Source organism: Amblyomma americanum, chromosome 8 (genome assembly GCF_052857255.1).
Source record: "Amblyomma americanum isolate KBUSLIRL-KWMA chromosome 8, ASM5285725v1, whole genome shotgun sequence".
NCBI lineage: Eukaryota > Metazoa > Arthropoda > Arachnida > Ixodida > Ixodidae > Amblyomma > Amblyomma americanum.
Window position 1 is genome coordinate 63,294,632 of NC_135504.1, and position 25,319 is coordinate 63,319,950.

Below are 25,319 nucleotides of genomic sequence, written 5' to 3' on the forward strand. Positions count from 1 at the left end.
AATTCACGCAAGCAATGTTATTCATTGTGTAGGAGTTTTTTCAAACTTTATAAATGCAAATTATCTTTTCCTCTCCGGTGCGCTCTTCCACTAATGCATGTTCAAGCAACTTTACGATAGTGTAATGCAATTTATCTGTTCTTGTTGCGTGTGCTGCTGTTCAAGATCTTAATGTGATGCGTTCAGGTGACTCTAGGACAGTGTCAAATGTCACGTTTTAAATCTTGCGCGACATCAGCAAGCAAAACTTTCATCAACATTTCCAGGGTGAGAGAGGCCTCGTCAAACATTTTTACTCTTTTAATCTCTGCTCCTACATCAGACATTGTGTATTGTCTGTTTGTTCCACTAAATAAATAAATAAAAATGTCACGGGTTGTTTAAAAAAATGACCCGCAACTATCATCAGTATCAAACTTAAACCTCAGACCCTCAAACAGGCGCTAATATTGAAACCTCCTCGCTATAGTTTCTCTTTCATTGCTTGACAGCCGGGCGTGGCCGTCGAATTGTCGGTAAGCGTTTTTCGATTTGTGCGCGACAGTCCTTATAGCACGTGTGCTTTAATTCTTTGTGTAAACAAAGGAATGGTCTTGGCATCTTCAGATATTGCAGCAGAGTGGGATCAAAGGGCGTGAAGTGTTGCTGTTAACAGTTAATCAAGCGCTTGCGAGCTGCAGCCACACAGCGTTAGAAGCCGTCGCCTCGCACAGTGAGCTTCCACTCCGCGCCGCTGTGAAGTGGCAGTCCATCCAACTATTTTTCCACGGTTTTCTAGCTCGTCCTTTTATCTCCCTGCTACTGGGAGGCAAGAAATACAAATTCTGAGCCATGATGTGCTTCTTTTTTTGGGCGCGGGTGAGCGCAATGAAGATGAAAACTGCTCGGAACGCCAGAGCCGTACGGATGAACTATCGGGCTGGTAGGGCGCGCGCCGTTTAGCACACCACGTGTGGTAAGGCGGTCGATCATAGACGTGTGCGCTGGGTATGTAGCTTCGTTGCTGCAAACGTTGGCTCGCACATAGCGGCTGTGTCTTATAGTTCAGCCTGGCGGGATGACGCTAGCTGTCGTTTTGTACCCTTTTATTGACCGCGCTATCTCTCGATGCATTGATTATAACCTTCGACGGCCGAATGATCCAGTTGTCATGAAGGTGTAAGCGATGGCAGGTGCTTCGGCGTGACGTCGATGACTGGTCGATCTTTCGCCTCCACAAGCCGAGGGCGCGTAGGGCGTTTGTGGACGAAGCTACGAACCCAGGGCACTCGTGAGAAGCTTATCGCGAAGGCTGCTAGACGGCGCGGGCTGCACCAATTGGAGCCATATGTGGCTTGTTCGCGTTTATTTCGAGATTAATGAGGATTGTGCAGACATGCCACTCCACTGTCTATTTCATTCGGCAACACATGCAGACCATCATCTCCATGAGGTGTTAATCGATCAAAGCGGGCCCACATTCGCAGAACAGCTCTACAGCGCAGTGCACTATTAATTGTTTGCTGGCCGAACTTTTATGTCCTCCGTGACTGCGTCTTTTACCAAGAGCGATTTATGGTTGCTGTCATAACGAGAAAGTTACATTAGTGCTTTGCGTACCGCATCGAAGGAGCAAAGGAAATTCAAGTTATCGCATGTGAAATTGTTAGTTGCAGTAGAATCGCATGTCATATATAACGTCTGCTTTGTACCGTAGGCAGTACTGAGCAATCCGCCAGCATTGCTGCGGTGTGTGAAAAGCTTCAGTCAGGACAAGAGCAGTTTTCATAGGTATGTAAGGCAAAAAAAAAGCAAAAGAGCATTGTCACAAAATTTTATATTAATGGGTTCCAAATGATTGGGGTTTTGTTCAGGAAAAGAAGCAATTGATGTTTTAGTGTACGGCCCGAAAATGAGACATGCCTCTTTCTTCTTAACCAACGTGATGTGTGCATAAATGGCACTGGGATATTCGAAGCAGGTGGCGCAGGGTGGGGGGCATCGTGAAGTAAAATTTTCGGCTGGCGTGATGCCTTGTTGCATTGATTCTCGTAAAGATCAATGAGAGCCATGATTGAATGCACGAATTAGGACGTTTAAGGCAGTTGGCAAATAAAATCACCCCGTCAGAAACTGAATGCAGCATCCGGCAGATATTTGGGGTGCCACCCGCCGCTCCTCGCTTCCCCTTTGCACCGTCCGTAGATATGTAAATGGCTGTCTCATACAGTGTAATGTAAACATTCCATCGTTGTATTTTTGCCTTTCCTGCTTGGACCAATAATGTCATCACGTAAATAAAAAGTAAATTTTGTGTTGCACATTGTGCAAGATGTCTGATGTGATTACCTAAATGCTTGCCTTGAAAATGCTGACAAGAGCTCAGCATTGTTTTGCATTAACCCAGATGTATGGTTCCAAATTCCTATCAATGTCAGCCGCTCTGCTTAAATGGCCGTATGCAGACTCTAACTTCGTGCCACTTTCACGTGGAGTTTAGTAAATAACAGGACGAGCTTACTATGCAATCTTTTCTGGTGCCTATAACAGTACCCATTACAGTGTGGTCTAATAAATGTGTCAGAGAAAGACGTTGAGCAGCTCCTTCGCATTGCTACCAATGGGCCACACATATAGGCCCATTTGTAGTGATGTCCTTGAACAGAAGAATGCTACCTACGGCAAAAGTTCTGAGTCCATGGCCAGTAGTAACGGTTGCATTAGAAGAAAACTATATTTGCCACAAGCTCTCAATCCTTGGCAGGGAAAAGGCCGCCGCGGTGGCTGAGTGGTTATGGCACTCGGCTGCTGGCCCGAAAGACGCGGGTTCGATCCCGGCCGCGGCGGTCGAATTTCGATGGAGGCGAAATTCTAGAGGCCCGTGTACTATGCGGTGTCAGTGCACATTAAAGAACCACAGGTGGTTGAAATTTCCGGAGCCCTTCACTACGGCGTCCCTCATAACCTGAATCGCTTTGGGATGCTAAACCTTCATAAACCAAACCAAACCAAACCTTGGCAGGGAAAAAGGAATTTAGGGTGGGGCCTTGCTTCATGAGAGGTCCAACTCTGAAGTCGTGTGCACAAGGATGTGCATGCTGGGTGTGAATGCATCTGTGTAGAATGAGTAAGTGTGTGTTTAAGGAAGGTGAAAAGCTTTAAGAAAGAATGTGTAAGGCAGTGTCGGAAGAGCATGAGGGTCTCTAAAGAAGAATAGGTACGAGAGTTTTGGAAGAGGTTGGATGTATGAAATGATGCAGAGCACTGACAGTGCCAGAGAAGCTGCAGGTTGTCAGGGAACCCGGAGATCAGGCCAGGCAACTTGGTTAGTACCTTTGTAATGGAAAATGTGAAGTGTGAAGAAGATAATGGGAGTGGTAGCGTTAATTGGTAACATTCATTATGTTGGTAACTTCTCCATCTAGCTGCGTCCCGTAATAAATAAAAAAAAAGCACTGTTCCAGAAGGCCAGTCTGCTCTAAGAACTTTGAGAGCTGCTTTGCTACAATGCGTCACTCAGTTTGCAAACCCTTAAGGAGTGCAGTGCAAGCAATGTTGCCCATTGGCATGTGCTGCCTCTCAAAGTTGCACAGCAGTGTCTCATGCTTGTCGCAAAAGCATGGGCGCACCAAAAGAAAATGCTCTACAGGGTTGTCCACACTTAGGGTGAACACACGAGCATGTGGCTGCGCCCTTTGGAGTACCAGTGTGTCTGACGTGGTCATGTATCGAAGCAAAGTGGTGCAGTATCGGAGGGACCTAAAGGTAGGTGGTGTTTTGCACCATCTGCCGCTTTGTTTCAATGTGTGGCCTGGGCGGACAACATGACGCAATACCTCTTAGGTGGCCATGCGAGCGTGTAAGCAGCATCAATGTGCAGGCGTTAAAAAAGGGTATGGATTTCTCTTTCTATAGACCTGGTTTAACGTGGGGTGCATAGGTTGCTGGGCCAATAAGTGCTTTGCGAAGGCTTGCAATATGTGCTTTAACTACCTTGTAGAGGTGCATTAAGTGTTTTGGAAGAGTTTTGGGCATTTTTTGCGTTGCATTTATAATTAAAGGATTTTGTGCACCTCTCGGCTGTGTTTTAACATAGCGTATGCATCAAGCTGGACCTCACTTAGGTGCGAGTCTTCTGCACATTTCTGGATATTCTGCCTGTCTTCAGCATGTTGCACATATCAAGCACAACTGTGTTTAATTGATATGTGTGGCCTGTCCTGTCTTACTTATACTGGGCTTCTTGTCTACGTCTTTGCAATATGTCACGAATTCCATGTTTTGTAAGTTGTGGGCTAGTTGCTACTGCATGTTCAACCCTTTAACCACTCCAATTCATTTTACTGAGTTTTTTTTTTTAGTGCAGTTGGGAGAGCAAAAATGAATGTCCAAATGCTGCCTGAAGATTTACTTTTTAAAAATGCAGCAGAAGACAGACTGTGCTCAGTTCATACAAAACGAAGTTTATTATGATTGCATGGATGAGCTGTAGGCTTGTAGACAGTGATTAAGGGGTTAAATTAACTGGATGAATGTAGCAACAGAAGCAAGACATAAGGTCACAAGGCACCTTGATTTTCTTCTTGTCTTGTCTTTGTCACACCTTAGTCTAATTAGCACGTCATGTTTTAACCATTTGATCATAATACTTTAGGAACCAAGCAGATGGGACTGGTATATTCCTTTTTGTAATTGTGTTCACGGCATTTCAGTGCCATACGTATCTTTGGGGGGCTCTAGATCGATTATGTGATGAGAGAAAGTGTAGTTCGATCTGATGTAGGATTCCAACATCACCTTAACATGTATTTAAATGAAAAGGGGTAATAGACGTAATTCACTTGTTAGAGTATGTCATCTCGCTACCACTTTACAGCGCGCACAACTGCTTGCATTGGCAGCAATTCAAACACGTACCAAAAAGTCTCTGCTGTAAAGTGCAGTTGTCAGTGAGAACATATTTTGTGCTCACTCAGGATGGTGTTTGCATGTGGCCGACTCTATCTCTAGTTTGCATGCGTTGCATGCATTTGTGTGCTTGTGCATACATCGGGCTTCTACTGCAGGTCACAGTGTTTTTCTTCCACCCACTCCTTAGCTCAGCCTGCTTTTGAATGCCATGCATGCTGTGTTAAATGCAGGAGTTCTGACTTCCATCTTACCTATTTTGGTCTTGCCACATGTTGTGGGGAGTTGAACGACCATAGCACAAGATGTCATCAATTTGTAAAGAAGATACAATGGGAAGCAGGTTGGTAGTATTGTTTTCATTAGTAAAAAAAATGTCTGCATCTTCTGGTATCCTGGTGATGCTGTATGTTGTGTGCAAAGTAAATCTCAAATTCTGAACTTCTTAAGTTTTGATTAGATCTGCGACCAGAATTCTGATCAGAGTTTCCTGAATAAAATTTGAGCAATGTTACTTAATCATCAGTGGTCACTTTATGTACGTAGGACATGATATTCTGTTTGGATTAGTGCAATATTTTATTTATCAGTTCTGTTTAGATTTCACTGAGCTGCTGTTGCAGTTTTTATAAGTTTATTATACACATACATAATCTACATGGTTTGCACACTGACATAACTTGTATATGGTGTGTAGTTTTCAGATTTTGTTTTCAGCACGGTTTACAAATTAATTTTTTTAATTATTTTTTTTAAATTTTTGGTTATTGTCCAGATTTGTAGATGTCAGTGTTGTTCACAAAGTGATGCAGTTTTCATCAAGTTTTGCATGCGCAATTGCATACGAACATGCAGAGTGTAGTTATGCTGAAACTTTTGAATATTTTATGTACATTACAGCAAGTGTCTGTTATCGTTTTTGAAGCTTTAATATTAGAGATGTTTCACTTGCAGTGCATGTAGCACATTTTAAATTTTTTTTGTCATATTGCACACTGTGATTTACATGAAGCAGCATAGCTGAGTTGAAGACAGGAAATTATGCTGTGAAAGCTGTGCAAGTTTCATTCAGCCATCACGAATGGGTTTCTAAGGAGCATCTCCTCCTGGAAGGGCCCCAGTGCATCTTTTATAAAAGTTCCAAAATATGTTCAGTATAATGTGCATCATTTGTGGAACAATCTACTACAAGAATATTTCAAAGGTGATTAGTATCAGCGGTGTTTCATATGCTGCACTTTATGTTTCCTATTGTCTTGTGCAAAATCAAGACAATTTTTTACTGGTTTCAGCCGCACCGCATTTTACTCTGCCTGCTTTCTCTGCTGCTGCGGTCCCATCGGGAGCTGCCATACATTGTGCTGAAAGAATGCAACCAATAGCAGCCACCTTTTTCCATCAGATTTAACTTTAGAAATTGAAAAAAATTGAAAATTGGTTGTTGGGGAAAGGAAATGGCACAGTATCTGTCTCATATATCGTTGGACACCTGAACTGTGCCATAAGGGAAGGGATAAAGGAAGGACTGAGAGAAGAAAGGAAGAAAGAGGTGCTGTAGTGGAGGGCTCCGGAATAATTTGAACTTTAACGTGCACCGACATCACACAGCACATGGGCGCCTTTGCATTTCACCAGAAATTACGTTTGCAATAAGTACGAAAGGTGACGAGCGTTTGTAATATGTACAGGACACTGCAAGCATTCTCTGCTGCAAGATTACCTGTCATGTGCCATGCTGAGAACACCTTTATTTGGCTCAGATATTCATCATGTTGACTCAATATTAGATAAGTTTTTAATTAATATATTCAAAAATTACTGGATAAAGTAGGCTATGGCTTATTTGAAACATGCAGGCAAAAGCTGCCATGTCCCTCCATTTTCTTCACATCATTCTCTTTGTTATCTCTTCTTTTTCTTTCCTTCTCCTTCCTCTGTCATCTCTCCTTTTTTTTTCTCTTTGTCATGGCTTGGCTTGCAGATTTCTATAACTAGAACTGCAGGCTTCATTTACACGGCCACTCGGGGTTAGGGTCCCAGTAACAGCTGTCGTCGTAAAAGTTGTCGAGACCCCTTTTATCATCATGTAGCTAGAAATAAGTGTGCCATGTGAAAAGAAATGGAACTGCACCTGAATATACTTGTTACTGTGCAAGACAAACCATGAGAAATATTTTATCGAAACTGTCATGGTAGAAATTTGTAGCCGTGTCACAGAAAGGAGAGAGCAGGTGTCATGCGTAAGCATTGTTTATTTCAGAAACTTTGTATTATTATTGTGTTAAAGGTACTATCGGCGTCAAATGAAATGTGAACAGCGGAGCCCGTGGCCAGCGGTCCATTCTACGCCGTCTGCCTGTCACCATCAGAGACAGTCTCGCTCTTCCGGTTTGTGATTGTTTTGCTCCTGTTTTCTTCGACAGCCGTTTTCTCGTCTTGCCACATGGAGCGCCACATTTTTGGTGGTGGTATGGTGATAATGTTCTGCTCGCTACTTCATCTACGTGGCCTACAGCCGCTGGTGCCAGTGAAGCCGTGCTGCACATGCTGCGATAGCTGGAAAGTACAAATATGGCGCTCCAGTGGCAAAATGAGGAAACGAGCATTAAAGAAAACAGACGCGAAACTACCACAAACCGGATGAGCGCGCCTACCTCAGACGATGACAGGCAGATGGGATAAGCTGGACCTTTGTCCACGCGTTCCGCTGTTCTCATTTTATTTGATGCCGATAATACATGAATAAATTTTTCGTCCTTGAGGATAATCTGTTCCTAAAATAAATGTTGCAAATTAGAATGTGAAGCTGCAGAAACCATTAAAACAGTTCACGTGTAATTACTGCAAGAAATTTTCAAGTTTTTCCAGATTCTGAATTTCTAGATCCTAGAATCTACATTTCTAAAATTTAGGAGCATTCAACAATGCCTTATTTTTTAATTGCAAGATTCTACATCTTTACTTTTTTATTGCTGATTTTTACTTCCTTTGAAGCAAAATATTTTTTTAGTGCACATCTCACAAATAGGTTTTTTATGCAGGCATGTTGTCTTTTTTTTTATTGAAATAAATACTGACTAAAAAAGGCCACAGCTTAGTTGAAACATCTGATGGTGGTGTTCCAAGCTGTAACTACTAGTTGCTTAGCCAGTAATTTTTTTCTCTTTCCATCTCTCTCTCCAAGACACCATCTTTTCATTTTCTCCCCCTTCTCTCTTCTTTCTCTCTCCTCTTTTTTCTTTTCATTTTTCTTTCTGCTCTTTTTCTTGGCTTGGCTTGGCTCTTGTCTTGGTTTGCCTTGGCTTGGATCCGATCCACTTGCATCAGTGCAAAAAATTACAGTGGGCTTCAGTTACACAGTGGCTTAGTGCGGGCTGCCAATAACAGCTCTTGCTGTAAAAATTTGACTGGAAATATGTTCATTGATACCACCAAGCTCCTTATTCGAACATGGGTCTTCAGTTAGACTTCATTTTTATGACACCTGAAAGCGCAACTTGACTGTTTGGATGCATGCTTAGTTCGTTGACGTTTGGATGTGTATTAAACTTTTGGTGAATGTTTTTGTCCGTTTTTTTTTTCTTGCCCAGCTAGTCTCCTAATCTTTGAAATCTTTTTATTCTTCTTTACACACATTTATTTCTTAGATGGTAAGTAATTAGTGAATGATGTAGCAATTAACAGTTTTTCTCTTGTGGCCTTATTCTGTGCTCCAGGAGAGTCTCTCAGGGTGCCAGGGGCAGAGGAAGTGGTGCTAGGATTAAAGAAGCTCTAGAAAAAACTCAGCAGCTGAGAATGTTTTCTTCCCCTGTACGCTACCGCCAAAGGTAGAGCTGTGAGAAATTTTATTACAGTTTGGTTTTTGCTGTTGTAATTGTTTTGTGTGACTTGTGTTGCATGGTATTTATGTTTCTTGATGATCATTAAAGAAAATTTGGAAGGTAGTCCATATATCAGTTAGGAGCTAACTATGCAAGTTTCATGTCAGCATCATTACATTATGGACAGCATAACAATTCCAAAGGCAGAGGCAGGATAGTTGGCAGCTGCCTACACAGACTGTAAGAATGTACTAAAGGTACAAACCTGAAACAGGCAGTTTGGGGTAATGTTAAATAAACTACATTATGGCAACTGTGTGTTGTAAACCAGCAGGACTTTGGTTTGAGCTAGTTGGTGGTGCTGGGAATAACAGCGCGTAGACGAGGGACAAAGAAAGAAGAAGACGACAGGACCGGCGCTGACTAACAACTGAAAGTTTATTAGAAAAAACACGCAAAATATACTCATTTGACAACCACGGGTGCGTGCGCAACACGAAAAGCCACAGTGATAAATCAATCACTTAAATCCAGATACATTAGTTCAGTCATGAACTGTTACAGAGGGGGTGCTCACGCATGAGTCAATGTTTTTATGAATATGAAACGCTTCACTGATTTCTCTTGTTAGTTTATTTTTGTGTTTGTACAGGATTCTAGTTTTATTAAAGATGGGTGTACATGATTTTTCAGAAGAATCAGGCTGATTATTCCGGGGACAGTTCCTATAATGTAAAGCCAGATTTGAGGACGGAGCCCCTTTCAGAGAAGTGTTGTGGTCTCGTAGGCGGGTATTTAAGCACCTTCCTGTTTGACCTATGTAGGTCTTCCCGCACGTGAACGGCACTTCATACACAACCCCTTCAGCACAAGGGACAAACCTCAGGCCATGCTTTATCTGGCACCCTCTTTTTGTTTTTCTTCGTTTCTTTTCCTCTTCCCTGGCCTTTCTATCTACAATGGCACACAATTTGCCGAGCTTGTTAGGTGCAGAAAATAAAACATCAACTCCATACCTGCTGCCCACTTGCTTCAAACGTTGAGGCATATCTGATGAAATGCAGTGGTATGAGAAAACAAGGACGAAAAAACACACAGTGAACAGGACGGGCGCCAAACTACGAACTGATTTATTATCTAGAAAAAAACCGCTTATAACCACAGAGAAGTACGCATAGAAGCAGAAAGGATCGGAGCTGACTCAAATAACATTAAGGTACATGGAATGTAAAAAAGGATGAAAGAGATTCAAACACAGATATTGAACCGCTCAGAAAAGAAATCTCTTCATTAATTAGGGACACCGATGGCTTGCTCACGCATGTGGGGCCCAATTGCTTGATCAAACATGCTTCTGCTATTTCTCTTTCCAGTTCATATTTCGACCGACCAATGAATCTTTTTTTATGCTCTGTGTATCTTATTATTATTTGAGTCAGCTGCACTTCTTTTTTGCTGCTGTGTGCACTCCTGTCTGATAAGAGGTTCTTTTCTAGAGAATAAATCAATTAGTAGTTTGGTGTCTATCGTGTCCCGTATAATACATGTAGTGTATTGTAGTGTGGTTGTGCGATATAGCAAATATATGAAGTTGTGTAACTTATTAGGAAAACACTTCATCGGCTTCTGCATTTGGTTTGCTCTGGCTTCAGGATCAAACTGTATGGCAGTCTGAAGAAGTTTCTTATTGTGCAGTGTATTTTAGCTTTTGTTTTGTGAGATGTGAAGGTTCAACTGTATTCACATGCTTTATAAAAATGAAATGTGATTTAAAGCTAAAACATGCTTTGTATATAATTGCTACATGCATTGTTGTCAGGTTAAGATTTCATTTGCTTCTTTAATCTGTGCTGTGAGCACTATAGTGAGTAGTTTTTTTATAATTCTGCATTACTATTCCAGAGACAGGTAGTTCCTGGGGACATTTTGAATTAAATCGCGAAGCTCTGTTTAACACATGCACGTTAATTACGTCTCATGAATAAATTTATTCTGTCTTAAACCAGCCAGACAAGATCTCATATGCGACACGCGATGTGACATCTTGTACCTTTAAGCTCATCATTTGATTATTAGTTGAGAGAAAGGTCATATTTTGGAATGCGCTTATGTCAGCTTGAAACTTCGCGTGATTAGTAGAGTGCAGTGCAGGATATTCCAAATTTTTGAACGAAGGCAATTATGCGTGGCCCAGGCCTTCTGCACTTGTGTATATTTTTTTACTTTTTATTTATTTCATTTGACTGCAATGCAGAAATGAACGGGGACACGACACACGACAAACAACATGAATAGTGCTAGTACATGTCATTTATTGTATGTCGCATTGCCTTCTGTTTCTGCATGCCACACAGTCGATGTGACCACTGAACAACTGGCCCTGAACTTGAGTTCTGATCCAACTTATATTCCTTTCAGCCTAGATGTCTCCGTCGGGCTCAGGGCAAAGTACCAGGGTTGTATGGTTGGAGCTTTGATTGGAGACTGCCTAGGCTCGCCGTTTGAAGAGCTTCCCCGCCGCCACGTGCTACCCACGTCACAGCTTGACTACTTTCTGAGCCGTATCCGGAACAAGTCAGTTCGAGCCGACGAAAAGGCGGGCCGCAGGTTTAAAGCAGACTCACGTGTGTTCCCTTTTTCTCTGTTTTTTTTTAGTAAAATAGCGTTAAAGGCCCTGTTCAGCAGGAAATCCAGTGTCGGTGTTCTCAGCATTGCGTGGGCACTGTGAGTGAAAAATTAAGGGCATATGACTATGGCAGGTGGTCCCCAGAGAGCAACCTAGGAGGCAGGTGGGCCACCTTGGTCACGTGACCTTGCGGCATCATCACAACCTGCTCACCTGATAGTGAGCAAACTGCTCACTGTGGCAGGTGGCATTTAAATTAATGATTGGTCACTTGGAAAGAGTAACCTGGGCTATTCAAGGCCCACCGCTGGGAGCACCTGCCATCGCAGGGCAGTGGCGCATCGCTTAACCGCTGCACCACTGTGCCAGGAAGTGTATGAGGACTCCCAAGGATCTATGAATGTAAAATAGAGAAAGACCTTCTGCATTTATGGAAATTAACCCAATATGCCATCTTGTCATACCCTTAAGGTGGAGCTTAAGTCTCCTCTCCAATTTTTTTTTTATAGTGGTGGCTGTTAGAGTGACATTCTGGAGGAAAGAATGACGTCAGGCCGCTCATTAGCAATAAATGGGAGAAATCTTCTAGGTGACAAGAGTAAAGGGATGGCTCACACACTTTCCATCACTGCCACAGTGTTCTGCACTGTTTGTAGGGTACTAACGATTCCACAATTTTGAGCTATGGAATCACTTTACAGCATTTCAGCGTTGTTCTCAAGCACCACAGTTTCGGTCGTCTAGGTAGCAGGATTCTCCACATCAGGCTTACAGGAGTAAATGTCTTAGTTGAGGTAGAATTTCAGAAACTCCATGTCTGTACCAGATGTGTATGTGCAACCCTCATGAAACAAATTGGTGTCCCACGGCCGAGCAGTGGTTGTGGCTATCCTAAACGGAGGCACTGGCGTGAAGGGGGCTACTGCCATTGGGGCTAATGGGAAGTAAAAGGGAAAGGGCAGAGAGGTATACATCTACTCTAAAATAAGAATAATAGGTATAGGATAGAGATAGCAAAGAATGATTGTCTGTATGTTTGCTAGCTTACGCGTGCTGGTAATCTGCTGTTTTTTTGTCATCTCCTTATTCCCCATCATGCCTCCCTTTACAGATGCCTCTTGCACGTACTGCTGTTGAGAGATTAATTTACGTGAGGACCTAATTTTCGTGTTTCTCGCATATCGCACAAAGCTTGCAAAAACTATTTCACGCAAATGATTCTAGCAGACCATCAGCTTGTCGGTTGGTACTAGAAATAAAATGTGTGGAGGAATCTCGACTGAGCCATGATGAAGGGGATAATTTTTAAAACTGTGATCTTCCTAGCTCATCACCCAAGTTTCTATTCATTTGTTTTTTGTTTCTTCCTTCCATTTTGCCAAACTCGGGAATGGTTAGGTCTTGTTTGAAGCTGCGGCCCCGGCGTGCATTGCAATTAGTACTGTCAAAAATGTCTTCCTTGTGAAACAACAGCCATCAGTATGTTTTGTTTTGTAGACTGTCAAGTTCCTGCTAAGGTGGCTTGCACAACAAAAGAGCATTTGGTAGCACGAGCCACGTAGCCTTTACAGCATCAGAAAGCTTGCAGACCTCCCAGGCAAGAGGGTAGAACAGAGTTCTGTTACGTCAGCTTCGCAGAATATAGTACTCGTGACATGTTCTTTAACTTCTAGTTTAGACCTGTGCACAAAATTTTTAACCTCGAAAGAAAGTAAGCCGTTCGCTGTATATTATTTATGTGACAGCATTTATTTTTGGTTCGAGGAGTTTCAGTTCTGTAACTGTGTTTGACTCGCCACAGAACCCATGTACTGTGACGTGGTTGAATACGTATGAAGCGTACTGTGTGTAATTAATTCTTTCAGGTCACAAGTTTGGTGGCTACTACAGCTACACAGACGACACCGCAATGGCTCACGCTCTTGCACAGTCGCTGATTGACTGCAGAGGCTTTGACGCCAAGGTTGTTGCACGGAGGCAAGTCTTTGTAATTATGTGCTGTCCTGGAATTGTAATGCACCGACTGAACCTGCCTGCACCAAACGATTGCTTGTACTGAACAGCCAAGTGCAATCCCTTTCTTCGAAGCAGTGTTTAGTTCTGAACCTGTGCAATTTCTTGTGCTAAGTAATGAGCCCTTATCCTACGAAGTACTTGACTATTTCGTATCATACGCCCCTAAAAAGACTGCACTAGCACCTGCAGGTTCCATTTATTACACTTTCAGACCTCTGTTGGCAAATATCTAATTCTGCTTTATTGTAGTCGGCATTGAATGATAATAGATAAAAAACTTAATTATTGTACAAGGAATGTAAATGGTTTTTGTGCTCCTTTGTAATGTATTTTTTTCTTATCATGTTTTCAGCCTATGTGTATAATTAGATGTTATGTCCCTTTGTGGCATTTGTTTAGGGCCTTTTAAGCAGTGTAGGGCTGTTAAAAATGCTTTGTCCTAGTGCACATTAGCTTTTGAGCAAATAACCACTTTAGAAATGAGGTGGTAAATAAATGCGGCAGTTAAATTACTTGCAGTATCAAACATACACAGCGCTGACAAGGTGGTTAGTCACTAGGCTCTGCTAGCAAACAACATTCACTAGCCTTGTCCCCGTTTCCCCTTTTTTTTCGTTTATATCTCTGCCATAGTAATGGTTTCTTCAGTGAAAGGTGGTTTTCCATGGGTTTGCAAGTGCATTGTCTACATGTACAGGTGGCAATGAACATATTGCCAAGGAGATCACTCTGATTCTCTTTAGTATTGCTTTTCTTGGTTTAATGATGTTTATTTTTCTTTAGAGCTGAATGCAGGGAAGTGCGAAATCCTGGGATGCTTTTTTAAAACGTCGGCCGTAGTAGGAATTTTATCCAAAACAGCACTGGAAGACACGGACAGAAGGATGAGACAAATACGAGCATGCATGTGTTGTGTGTGTCTCATCCTTCTGTCTGTGCCATCCAGCGCTGTTTTGGATAATGCAGAACCTACTAACCCAACAAGCCATTTTGGTCGGAGGAATCCGTTTACTGGTCATGTCGTGTTGCAGAATGTTGATATGCCCTATCACGGGACCACAAGATAGGAAAGTGAAGGTGTCAGTGTTATGCGTCATTATAACTGCACTACCATGATCTGATGATCTGATAAAAAAATTATTGGATGAATCTGATGAATTAAAAAATGATCTGATTGATGCATTCGTCCCCCCTCCTGATAAGTGTTATGGAGCATGGAGATAAGGAACAGTAGGCACTTGACGTGTCTTTGCAATGTTCTTGAACTGCTTTTCTTGGACATGGGACATAATTGCATGGCTGCTTGCTTGGATGTTACGGAAAATTCAAAATCTTAAGAAAAAAAGGGGGGGGGGGGGGGAATGCCACTTATTTAAGCATGGGTGGATGCACGGTCGTTATTTTACAGTAGTCGTCAGCGTGGAGCCTATACATTTTTTCTGCAATGCACTTTTACTTTATTTTGTGCAATGTTCTAAAGAAATGAATTTTTACTCATTTCGCTTAGCTGCAGATTGTGTTGTGTTGTACGCGGCATGAAAATATCCCTCTATTTTTTTTCTCTTTTTTCTTTGTTTACAGGTTTACGGAAGAGTTCTTTGGAAACAAAGACTTGAGGTCTGAGTATGGCCCCAAAGTGAGAGCCGTGTTTGCAGCACTGGCCAAAACAAAATACGAAGACGTCTGGGCGCCGGCTAAGGAACAGTTTGACGGCACTGGTTCCTTTGGAAATGGCGCTGCGATGCGCGTTGCACCAGTTGCACTGTGCTACTATGGAGATGAGCAGGCCACCATCAGGGTGCGTAAATTTGTGCTCGAAATCGGAGCACTGTCGTGCCTTGCAGCTTGCTGGGAACTAAAAAAAAAATCTTGTGTTGCGGTTGGCGCTTAAAATGACCCTATGGATGAACTAAAGTTGGCATTTAATTAATGATTGTAGCGTTCTAATGACAGAGAGGGTACTTTTACTGAGATGGGACTTTCATAAGCAAGCTAAGAAAGGGCAAAAATTCAATAAAGGTGGTACCACAGATCATTTTAGCATGCAAACTGTGATGATGTCAGTGTCAATTTTTTGTCGTATATTTCTGAAGCTAGGCCTCACTGCCACTCACTTGCAGATGGTGGTCGTAGAGCCTGTTTTATTATTGACAATGCGAGTTCGAATCAGAGTAATAAGTTCAGTTCTTGAATACAATTTTCTAAGCAATAAATGCATTTTTGCTACCGGGCAAATCAACATAGTACCCGGAAAAAAGCGAAACGATAGATTTTTACTAAGAACGAAAATTGAATTAACTTGTCCTCAGTGTCTCTAACTTGGGTGACTTGCCTTGATTGCACGTTTTTGCAAGTACCACTTTAGCTCATTTTTTTTTCCATGCGGTATATTGCTTGGCGTTTTACACAGAGCCTGTAGCCTGGAAAACTTCTTTGGCTGCAGACATAACTGGATGTTGTCGCCTCTTGTTGGAACAGCACTGACAGACCATATGCCACATCCTTCAATTGAATAACTTTCCTTAATCCATTGTGACATTGTTCGAATAACTCTAACGAAGGCAAAGCTTCAGCAGAAACATAGTTTTCTTGTGATCAATGTAAAAGTTGTCACTTTGGGAAAATTTGGTACTAGAAAATCATTTTGCATCAGACTGATTACTTTGATACAGGTGACTTGCTAGTGTATCAGAAATATCTACTGATGAACCTTGAACATATTTCTATTAACTAGTATAGTACAAGGCTTACCAAGCTCCTTGGCTCAGAGAGATGCCATAGGCACAATTTATTGAGCTTGCTTCTTCACCTTTTTTCCAAAATAGGAACCAACAAACATTAGGGCCGTAGTGTGTATGACTAGAGGAGCTATTACTGGTTGTTGTCGATGATGATAATTGATTTTAATGGCACGAGGGCAGCTTGGGCAAAAGAGGGCCGCGCGGTTAATGTGCTTTCTGGTCTATATGAGGCTGGGTGAACACATGCACATTTACCTTGGCAGAATGGCTGCATAGTGAAATTATTGTCCCCCCCCCCTCCCCCCCCCACCCCCCCCCCCACCCCCTAACACACACCATTTAAATCTCAAAACCAGCAAGCGGTGCCGCTTGCTGTGCCATTGTAGCCTGCCTTAACCTAATGTTGCTATGGGCATCATGCCTTGCGGGGGACCTTTCAAACAACTGCAAAAAATTGTGCGTTTCTCTTCAGATGCCTTATACAGTGGGCCTGTGTTAACTTCAACTCGATAATTAATTTGGACATCCGGTGCATTCATGCTGAATATTCAGTACTTTCAACATCAAGTCTATTAAAAAGGGTTCAACCTCCTCATAATTTTAACAAGTTCTCTGTGCCCTTTAGGTTCTAAAATTAAGTGTTAATATATAGCCCCTGAGGTGCTTAGAACAAATTTTGTAAACCCGTGAGTGTTTTTTGAAGAGGTAAAATGAGCTTTAGAGTTTCAATAAAATTGTTGTATGGTCTGTTTATATCCATGTCCTATCATAGACAGCACATGTAAAAACCCCGTTTTGCGTTGTCGATAGTTTGCATGCATCTTAACACACTGCCACTGTATTCACTTTCACATTGACTTAATAGCCAAGTTTGAGGTTGCTATTTATTTCATTGATCATATTTTTCCCCTCTATATAGCTGGATGATTTGCAGATGTTATTACTAGGGGCGTGCAGATAGTATTTTTTCCAAGTCATATCGAATATGAAGTGTACCTTTGCTACTGAATTGATTGGCTTATGGTTTATGGGGGCTTAATGTACCAAAGCGACTCAGGCTATGAGGGATGCCGTAGTGGAGGGCTCGGGAAATTTCGACCACCTGGGGTTCTTTAATGTGCAGTGACATCGCATAGCACACAGGCCTCTAGAATTTCGCCTCCATCGAAATTCGACCGCCGCAGCCGGGATCGAACCTGTGTCTTTCGGGTCAGCAGCCGAGTGCCATAATCACTGAGCCACCACAGTGGTTGCTACTGAATTGAATACAAAGAGTTAAGCTAGCTGAAACTGAATCAAATACAAATCAAATAGTAAGAGAACCGAATCGAATACGAATAGAATATTTTTCTGAGTATTCGCTTTTTGTGTGAAGATTTTTATGAATATTCGCTGCTTGTGCAAATATTCAATGGGTAATCGTGAGCAACTGCCAAGCACTGCTCTCACAGTTATAGCTGTATCTGTTAAAAGACGCAGCACTTATCTCCATTTGGGGGTCGCAACATGAAATCAGTGCATTAACATTATCATTGTCATGTTATGCACATAGGAAAAATGCCCTGTGCTCTTGATAATGGAAGATAATAAACTGCGCCGCATTGCAGTGCTTGAGACGGGAGAGAGCTACGGCCTTCGAGGTCAGGCATAAAGTCCGGGTTTGCTGAACCTGCGTGGGTCCTGGACCCTTCCGCATCGTTCGTTCCCTGAGGCCGTGTGTGAGGATTATGAACACAGCCACGCAAATGGACTTCACTGCAGCGCTGAATGTTCTATACCGTGCATACCGATTGCGGCAGCATGATTTGGTTTAATTTATGAGGGTTTAACGTCCCAAAGCCACTCAGGCTATGAGGGACGCCGTAGTGAAGGGCTCCAGAAATTTCGACCACCTGGGGTTCTTTAACGTGCACTGACATCGCACAGTACATGGGCCTCTAGAATTTCGCCTCTATCGAAATTCGACCGCCGCGGCCGGGATCGAACCCGCGTCTTTTGGGCCAGCAGCAAAGCGCCGTAACCACACTACCACCTCGGCGGCTTAATCGCGGCAGCATGGTTCCCAGCGTTTATGGTCCCTGTTTTTGGAATAGTCATGGAAGAAAAATACTGCAGGCCCTATTCGAACTTGGTGCCAATTATTTGAAAAGTATTAGAAAACTTGAGTACATATCCAATCCGTTTCGAATAATTTTGAGCATACTCTAGTTGATTTGTTTGAATATCGAATAGGAGGATATTTGATTCAGTATTCGAAATTTATGAATATTCACAAACCCCTAGTTATTACTAGTATATGAATAATTTCCAAATATACAATGAAACACAAACCAGCCATATGAACTAGAACACACATTCTTGTTCACTTCTACAATGAGCCTGGGGAAACTGACTGATCCATGTTTTGATATGGAGTGAGTCATGGCTATTTCATGATAAGCAATTGTCTGCAGTTGAAGTCGGGGTTTCAAGGTTTAGTTTGACGTGTTCACATTTCACTGCATGCTGTTAGCGTATTCTATTAATGTGAGAACATTAGAGCTGTTGTCACGCCAAAACCTCTCCACGTGACCATCAAGGACCAATCTTAGCGCGCCGCCAAATTTTAAAATCCATCACCACCGGAGGAGCTGGGAGGTTGCTGCAGTAAAACCTTCCACCGAATGTCAGGCAGTTCTGTGATTGGTGGATGCAGTGATGACATCACAGGTGTCCCATTATTACCAAGGGCCAATCAGAGCGCACCGCCAAATTTAAAAATCTTTCACCACCAGAGCAGCTGGGAGTCTGCGGCAGTATTGATGTCACTATTCACTACCACTCGGGGCAAGTGCAGCTGGGGTTGTCAGGTGGGCAGATAACGTAGTAAATAAGTAAGTAAACAAATAAACATTTTATGGCCACAAGCAAGAGTCAAACCCGTGGCGGCGTGAACAGGTAAGCTTTGCTGGCCAGTGCGTTAGACCACTACACCATCACCACAGTCAGACATACTGCAGTTTAAAACTACCAGCCTCTCGTGCCTTGCATTGGATGTTGTCATCTTCATCAACTTCCATCTGAACACACAGTGCTATTGCATTGCCCTCTTATGGTGACTTAAGCGGCTCCATTTTGTGAAATTTTTTTTACAGTAGCACACTTTACGAAGTGTTGGCCATTTTATTTATTTGCAATACCTCAAAATGCCCTCACTTAAAAGTATTTAATGGAGGGGAGTGTTGACACAAGCACTAATAGAAATAGCGACTCATAATGCACACAAAGAAAAACATAAGAAACTAACAAGCAATTTTTCCCATAACAAGAAACAACTCTACAAGTGGTCGTAGCTACTACCTGTAGTGCACAAAAATCCAAAGCTAATCAGCTTGGATATTTGCCAAGCCAGTGAAAACTGCCTCTCTTATGTTATCCTGTTGTTAAAAAATTTTTGACTGTCACTTATATTGTTATTAGTTTATTTGCTCATTTTACGCAGATGGCACAACTGCAGAGCAAGCTCACGCATGCCCATCCATTGGGCTACAATGGAGCCACTCTGGTTTGCCTGGCTATTCAGCTGGCACTTTCGTCAGACCCATCCAAGGAGCTTGACGTGGGAAGGTTTCTTGACACCTTGAAATTACGGATGCGTGAAATAGAATCTGAGAAAGACAGGTGAGTTCAGCTTTGTATAGACTTCACCGTGAAGAGTGGTTTTTGAGATGCACATGCACCCGCCGCGGTGGCTCAGTGGTTTGGGCGCTCGACTACTGATCCGGAGTTCCCGGGTTCGAACCCGACCGCGGCGGCTGCGTTTTTATGGAGGAAAAACGCTAAGGCGCCCGTGTGCTGTGCGATGTCAGTGCACGTTAAAGATCCCCAGGTGGTCGAAATTATTCCGGAGCCCTCCACTACGGCACCTCCACATCCTTTCTTCTTTCACTCCCCCCCTTATCCTTTCCCTTAGGCTCGGTTCAGGTGTCCAAGGATATATGAGACAGATACTGCGCCATTTCCTTTCCCCAAAAAACCAATTATTATTATTATTATTATGCACATGCCATTAGTGCTTCTGGGTTCGTTGGGTTTGCAGATAGGAGGTTGGTGTAATGTTGAAACAACATTGATGTAACTTCTGCTCTTGCAGCAATATTGTGCATTGTATTTGGGCTGCACAATGTAACCCAAATGGAAATTCCTTCTTGTAGGGAGACAGTGTATGTGAGCAGGCCATGATAGTTAAACGGCCCGTGCAGCATTTCGCTGGCAGCAGTTTAAGAGCCATGTTGCTTTCCGTTGCTTCACAAGAATGTTTTTTGTTTGGAGGTACTGCCTCGAAGACATCAGACCCGCTTTTGCAGCTCAGTGGCTGAACTGTTTGGTAGCCGAGTTCAGAGTTATGGGGCCAAAGCCTGGCTCTGGCCGGCACTGTTCCTTGTTTGCAAATTCTGTGTTGAACATTTCTGTGCTGAATAAACTGAGTTTGAATTCGTGGCGAGATGCGAAATTGCCCTTGTACTGTGCAATCCACTACAGCGCCTATTTCTCTCTTCTCTCTTTCATTCCTTCTCTTGCAGTACAGTTCGGATGTCTTCTGTAAGTGAAATATTTCCACACCTAGGCTGGATAGGAGTGCAATTCATTCCCCTACTCGCAACTATATTTATTCTTCCTGCTTGCTTTCTCATAGACAGAGGTTATTGTGACTGCTATGGAAAAGCATTAAAAATGTAGCATAAACTGAAGGGCAAACCACTTTTTCTGCAATGAACATTATGAATCATAGAATTCGCAAGCTATAAGTGACTTAGTCTAGGCATCCTCATACTGGGTTCTGTGGAACCGTTCGGTTCCTTGCGGTTCTTCTTTTGTGTCCTCGAACACCATTGTCCATGCATTCCTCAATCCCCACTTTTCTGTTACCCGTTTTATTTTGGGATCGACTCCAGAGTACCAAGTGCTTGTAAACAACTGCTTCACTCTATAGCTGCTCTCCACTCGTTACTGTTAATTTGCAAATTTTTTTTGAGGGGCTGTGAATCTGCGTGCTCTTTCTTCATGCGTGTTACGTAGCATGCATGTTAGGTAGGAATAAAGTCCCTTAATCAGCATTCTTAGAAAAAAAAATGCTGATTTAAGGAATTTAGGTAGGAAGTGATTGAAGCCAGGACATGCGGGGTTCCTTAGCACTGTTTGAAATTAGCTGAGGTTCTCCCGAGGCTAGAAAGATTGCGGATCCCCTGTTCATTGCATAACTCCTTGTTACCATACAGCACTTTGTCACGATATACTAGTTGCATGCAGTTTTTCACTCTCTAAAGTATGAGCTCGTTGTGTTTCTCTGTTTTACAATTGGTGTAAAGTGAGCTTTAAGGTAATGGGCAGATAGGAGGAAGCCACTGCGTTGTGCCTTTTGCTTCTGGTTTCTGTACAGGTGTAATACCGATGTTGACTGGTTGTTTTTTGCCGCCTTTGCAGCTTTTATGGTCCCAGACTGGATGTCATGAAGAGAATGCTGCTGAATCGTTATGAGGATGCCCCACCTGAAAGGGTTGCAGCTGTGTTGGGCAATGAGATCACCGCAGACCGTTCAGTGCCGGCAGCACTGTACGCTTTCCTGCGAAGTGTGCGCCCACTGGCACGCTGCAAGGTGAGAACATGTGCTTCAGAGGCCAGCTCTTGCATTCAATTTGTACCATTAGTAAATTATGTCATTACCGTAGCATGCCAGTGCTGAACGGCATAACAGTGGTGGCCAAAAATTAAATTTATGCGCGTTAAGCACCACAGAGGATAACAGAGCCAACTTCAGTTCGTCCTCAGTTTCTTTAGAAACAGTGCAGCTAATCACAAGTCAGCTTGGCATATATTGAGTCATTCTCGGTTTTTATACAGTGTTGTGTGTGTGTGTGTGTGTGTGTGTGTATATATATATATATACACACACACACACAATAGTATATATATGTTGTGAGGAAGGCACTGTGAAACAGAAGTTATATGCTTATAAAGTAGACTGACACACGCTTATAAACATAACAAGGTTCAATGACGTTTTGACTGGTCTCCACGTCACATTAAAAACTTAACATGTTTATCGTTTTGACCAGTGTCTGACCTTTCCAGTCCCTGGTCGAAGCATTGAATACATCCGTTAAGTTTTTCATTGTGACTTCCCCAACTTGCTACGGACATATATATATATATCTAGACATTAGTGATTACACGCACATATATAGTTTTGTATGGCGATATTCATACCACTGGGATGTTTCAGCATTGGTGTTATCAGTGCTCTGGACTTGCTATTGCTTCAGCTAACTACTATTTCGTCCGCTTAATTTTGCCAGACGTCCAACGGATTCATCCGGGCACTGTTCTTCGCCATTGCGATGGGCGGAGACACGGACACTATTGGGACCATGACAGGCAGCATCGCTGGTGCCTACTATGGCATCTTCCGTGTGCCGGTGTCAATGCAAGGCTACTGCGAGGCTGAAGAAGTAGCAACGCTTCTGGCCAATAGGCTTCTGGCGCAACAACAGGCAGCGGCCGCGAGGAGAACTTCACAACTGCATAGCAGAGCAGTTTCGCCTTAATTCATTTGCCTTGCACATTGAGAGCAGTGGTCTCTGCCACCATGTCATGAGCTTTATGATCACATTTGTGTCTGTGATTGGACACTTTGCCAGAAAACTTGCACCTAGTGCAAGGGAGGAAGTATAACTCCGTTTGCTGGGAGGTGGAGCTACGGTTAGGTAAGTTACATTCCTTCGCACTGCTGCTACTACTTGCTGTGAAATGGAAGCTACCGCACACTTCCACTTCCATGTGAGGTGGCTTGCACACTAGATTCAATTTACACAAAAAGAGAGTGCGTAGAATAAAATGTGAACTCAAGTTCCATGATTAGGTGAATCTCTGTGAGCACGCCAATAACAGGGTCTTGAAATAAGTGATATTTTTGGCTCTCTGTGTGCTTTGAATGAGTACCGCAGACATTTTTTGTCATCAAGGAGTGGGAACGTGGGTTTTTGGTCATTTGAGAATGAGCCATTTTACAGTAGAAACAACCGGCAGCTTTCTTAGGCGTCACTGAAAGTGAGCTTGTATGCTCATATGATGCTCGTAGACACTAACAAGGAAGAGGTTTGACAGACAGTGGCAGAACTTGGCTTTTCGTGTTTTCCATCAAGGCAGAAGAATGAATGTGGGGTAGTGCTTTAAATGAACTACAGGCATCTGAGTTCATTAAGCAGAGAGAATCGAAATGGAAGCTTGAAGCTCTGCTATCTCAAACAGAAAAAGCAGCTACTTATCAGTTTATGGAGGTCGAATGTGAAATGAAGCATTTGCAAGGCTAAGTCGGTGTCAAGTGTTGGCCTGCCGAAGAACAGCTCAGTAATGGCTTCGTGGTACCAGTACCGAATATATAGATGATACGAGTGAGGGTGACACTCAGTTTTAAACAATAAATCTGAGTGCCGGTGTGTGGCACTTTTTGTGCTGTGTTTTGCGTGTGCCTTATGTGTGTTTTTATGCATTTTTGTTTTTACACATTTTTTGGGTTGTCAAGGAACAATGCAGTTTTTGACCAAGAGTGCACCCAAGATAGATGCAACCAGAACACGTGTCTGGGAGCGCAATATGATAAAAACTAACTATTTTCAGCTGCGATGCCCTTGTTGTGCATTTTTATACCCATATTTTAAACGTCACAGGTAACAATCGCTTTGTTTTCCTCAAGGTACCTTTTTATGCAGATATTAAACATTGTAATTTACATGTTGTGTGTCTCGTTCAGCTAGTTTTATGACAGTGTTTCAGGCTTCCACAAATCCTACTACATGCAGAGATCAGGGTGGGATTAGGAGCTTCTGTGTAATGAGGTTGTGATTGTTTTGCGCAGGACTTTTATATCATTTTATGTCAAGCCTGTTGCACACAGTCATGCATGCACAAATAGAGCAATTTTTTTTGGCTTCAGAAAATAAAAGAAGGTACTTGTGCTAGTTACCCGCCGCGGTGGCTCAGTGCTTAGGGCGCTCGGCTACTGATCCGGAGTTCCTGGGTTCGACACCCGACTGCGGCGGCTGAGTCTTTATGGAGGGAAAACGCTAAGGCGCCGTGTGCTGTGCGATATCAGTGCACATTGAAGATCCCCAGGTGGTCGAAATTATTCTGGAGCCCTCCACTACGGCACCTCACTCTTCTTTCACTCCCTCCTTGATCCCTTCCCTTACCCCTATGTGAGACAGATATTGCACCATTCCCTTTCCCCAAAAACCAATTTTTCTTGTGCTACACTGCTTTAGTCTGTGTAATTACATTATTTAGCCAGGCAGCCATTAACAGATGACGTTTCTACTAGATTGGTTCACAAAAGTTACGAACTTCTTAACTGTTCATAGGGGCATATATGGCTAGCTAGAGAAATAGAACAAATTATGCTGGTACTTTTCTTTAATACCAGAAACTTGCTTCCTCAATATTCGTTCACTGATGTTGAAAAACTAAGCACCGTTTTTGCAGTGGTGCCCCCTAGGCATCGTGGGAGGCCACTGAGGCATGTCACGCGAGCCACACCGTGTGGTGTGCAGTTGAACAGGCTCTCTGAAGCTTTTCGTTTTTATCGCCCACTTCTCTCTTGATGGCTCAGGATACATATTTCTAGATGTCGAAAAAGAAGGAAGTTATCGAGGATAAATGAGCTTGCAGTTGAATTATGCACACCGGCCCCCAGTTTGTGCGCGCAGTCTTATGGCATAGTGATCAAAAATGATATTGGCCTTGGCACATGTTCACTTTCTTTGCTGGTGCATTCATAGTCATGGAGTGCGTTGCTGCTCAATCGCACTTGCACAGAGACAGCTCTAGATGGCCTTAACTCTGTTATGCAAGGCCCAGCACTATGGAGTGAGCGCATTTGCTGCGTGCTTTCATTTGAGCCTAGAAGAGAAGAACGTGCTCCTGTTTTACCGTATTTGCTGGCATAATTTGCGCACTTTTTTTTTCAAAATAGGGCTTCAAAACGGGGGTGTGCAAATTACGCAAAAATTTTCTGAACGCGTCCGAAAATACTCCACAAAAGTCATAACGTGCATTTATATGCTGTATATTGCTGCCTATACGTAGAGCCCCATTTCGCACCCCCCCCCCCCCCCACTGCTCCCAAAAGTTGACTCCAAATATATGATGCATACCCACTCCCGCCCCGCCCCGCATTATGTAGTTCCCCGCGAG

At 42.9% G+C, this 25,319-nt stretch overlaps 1 protein-coding gene across 1 annotated transcript; it reads left to right on the forward strand.

Annotated features, from left to right (window-relative positions):
- The first annotated feature begins 508 nt into the window (after positions 1–508).
- Positions 509–25,215, forward strand: LOC144101784 (ADP-ribosylhydrolase ARH3-like). The gene is made up of 8 exons (XM_077634995.1): positions 509–515; positions 8,604–8,714; positions 11,127–11,332; positions 13,200–13,311; positions 14,932–15,148; positions 19,573–19,751; positions 21,555–21,726; positions 22,427–25,215. Exons 2-8 carry the CDS (start codon positions 8,683–8,685, stop codon positions 22,673–22,675), a joined length of 1,167 nt encoding a protein of 388 aa, XP_077491121.1. The 5' UTR covers positions 509–515; positions 8,604–8,682; the 3' UTR covers positions 22,676–25,215.
- Positions 25,216–25,319: the final 104 nt, after the last annotated feature.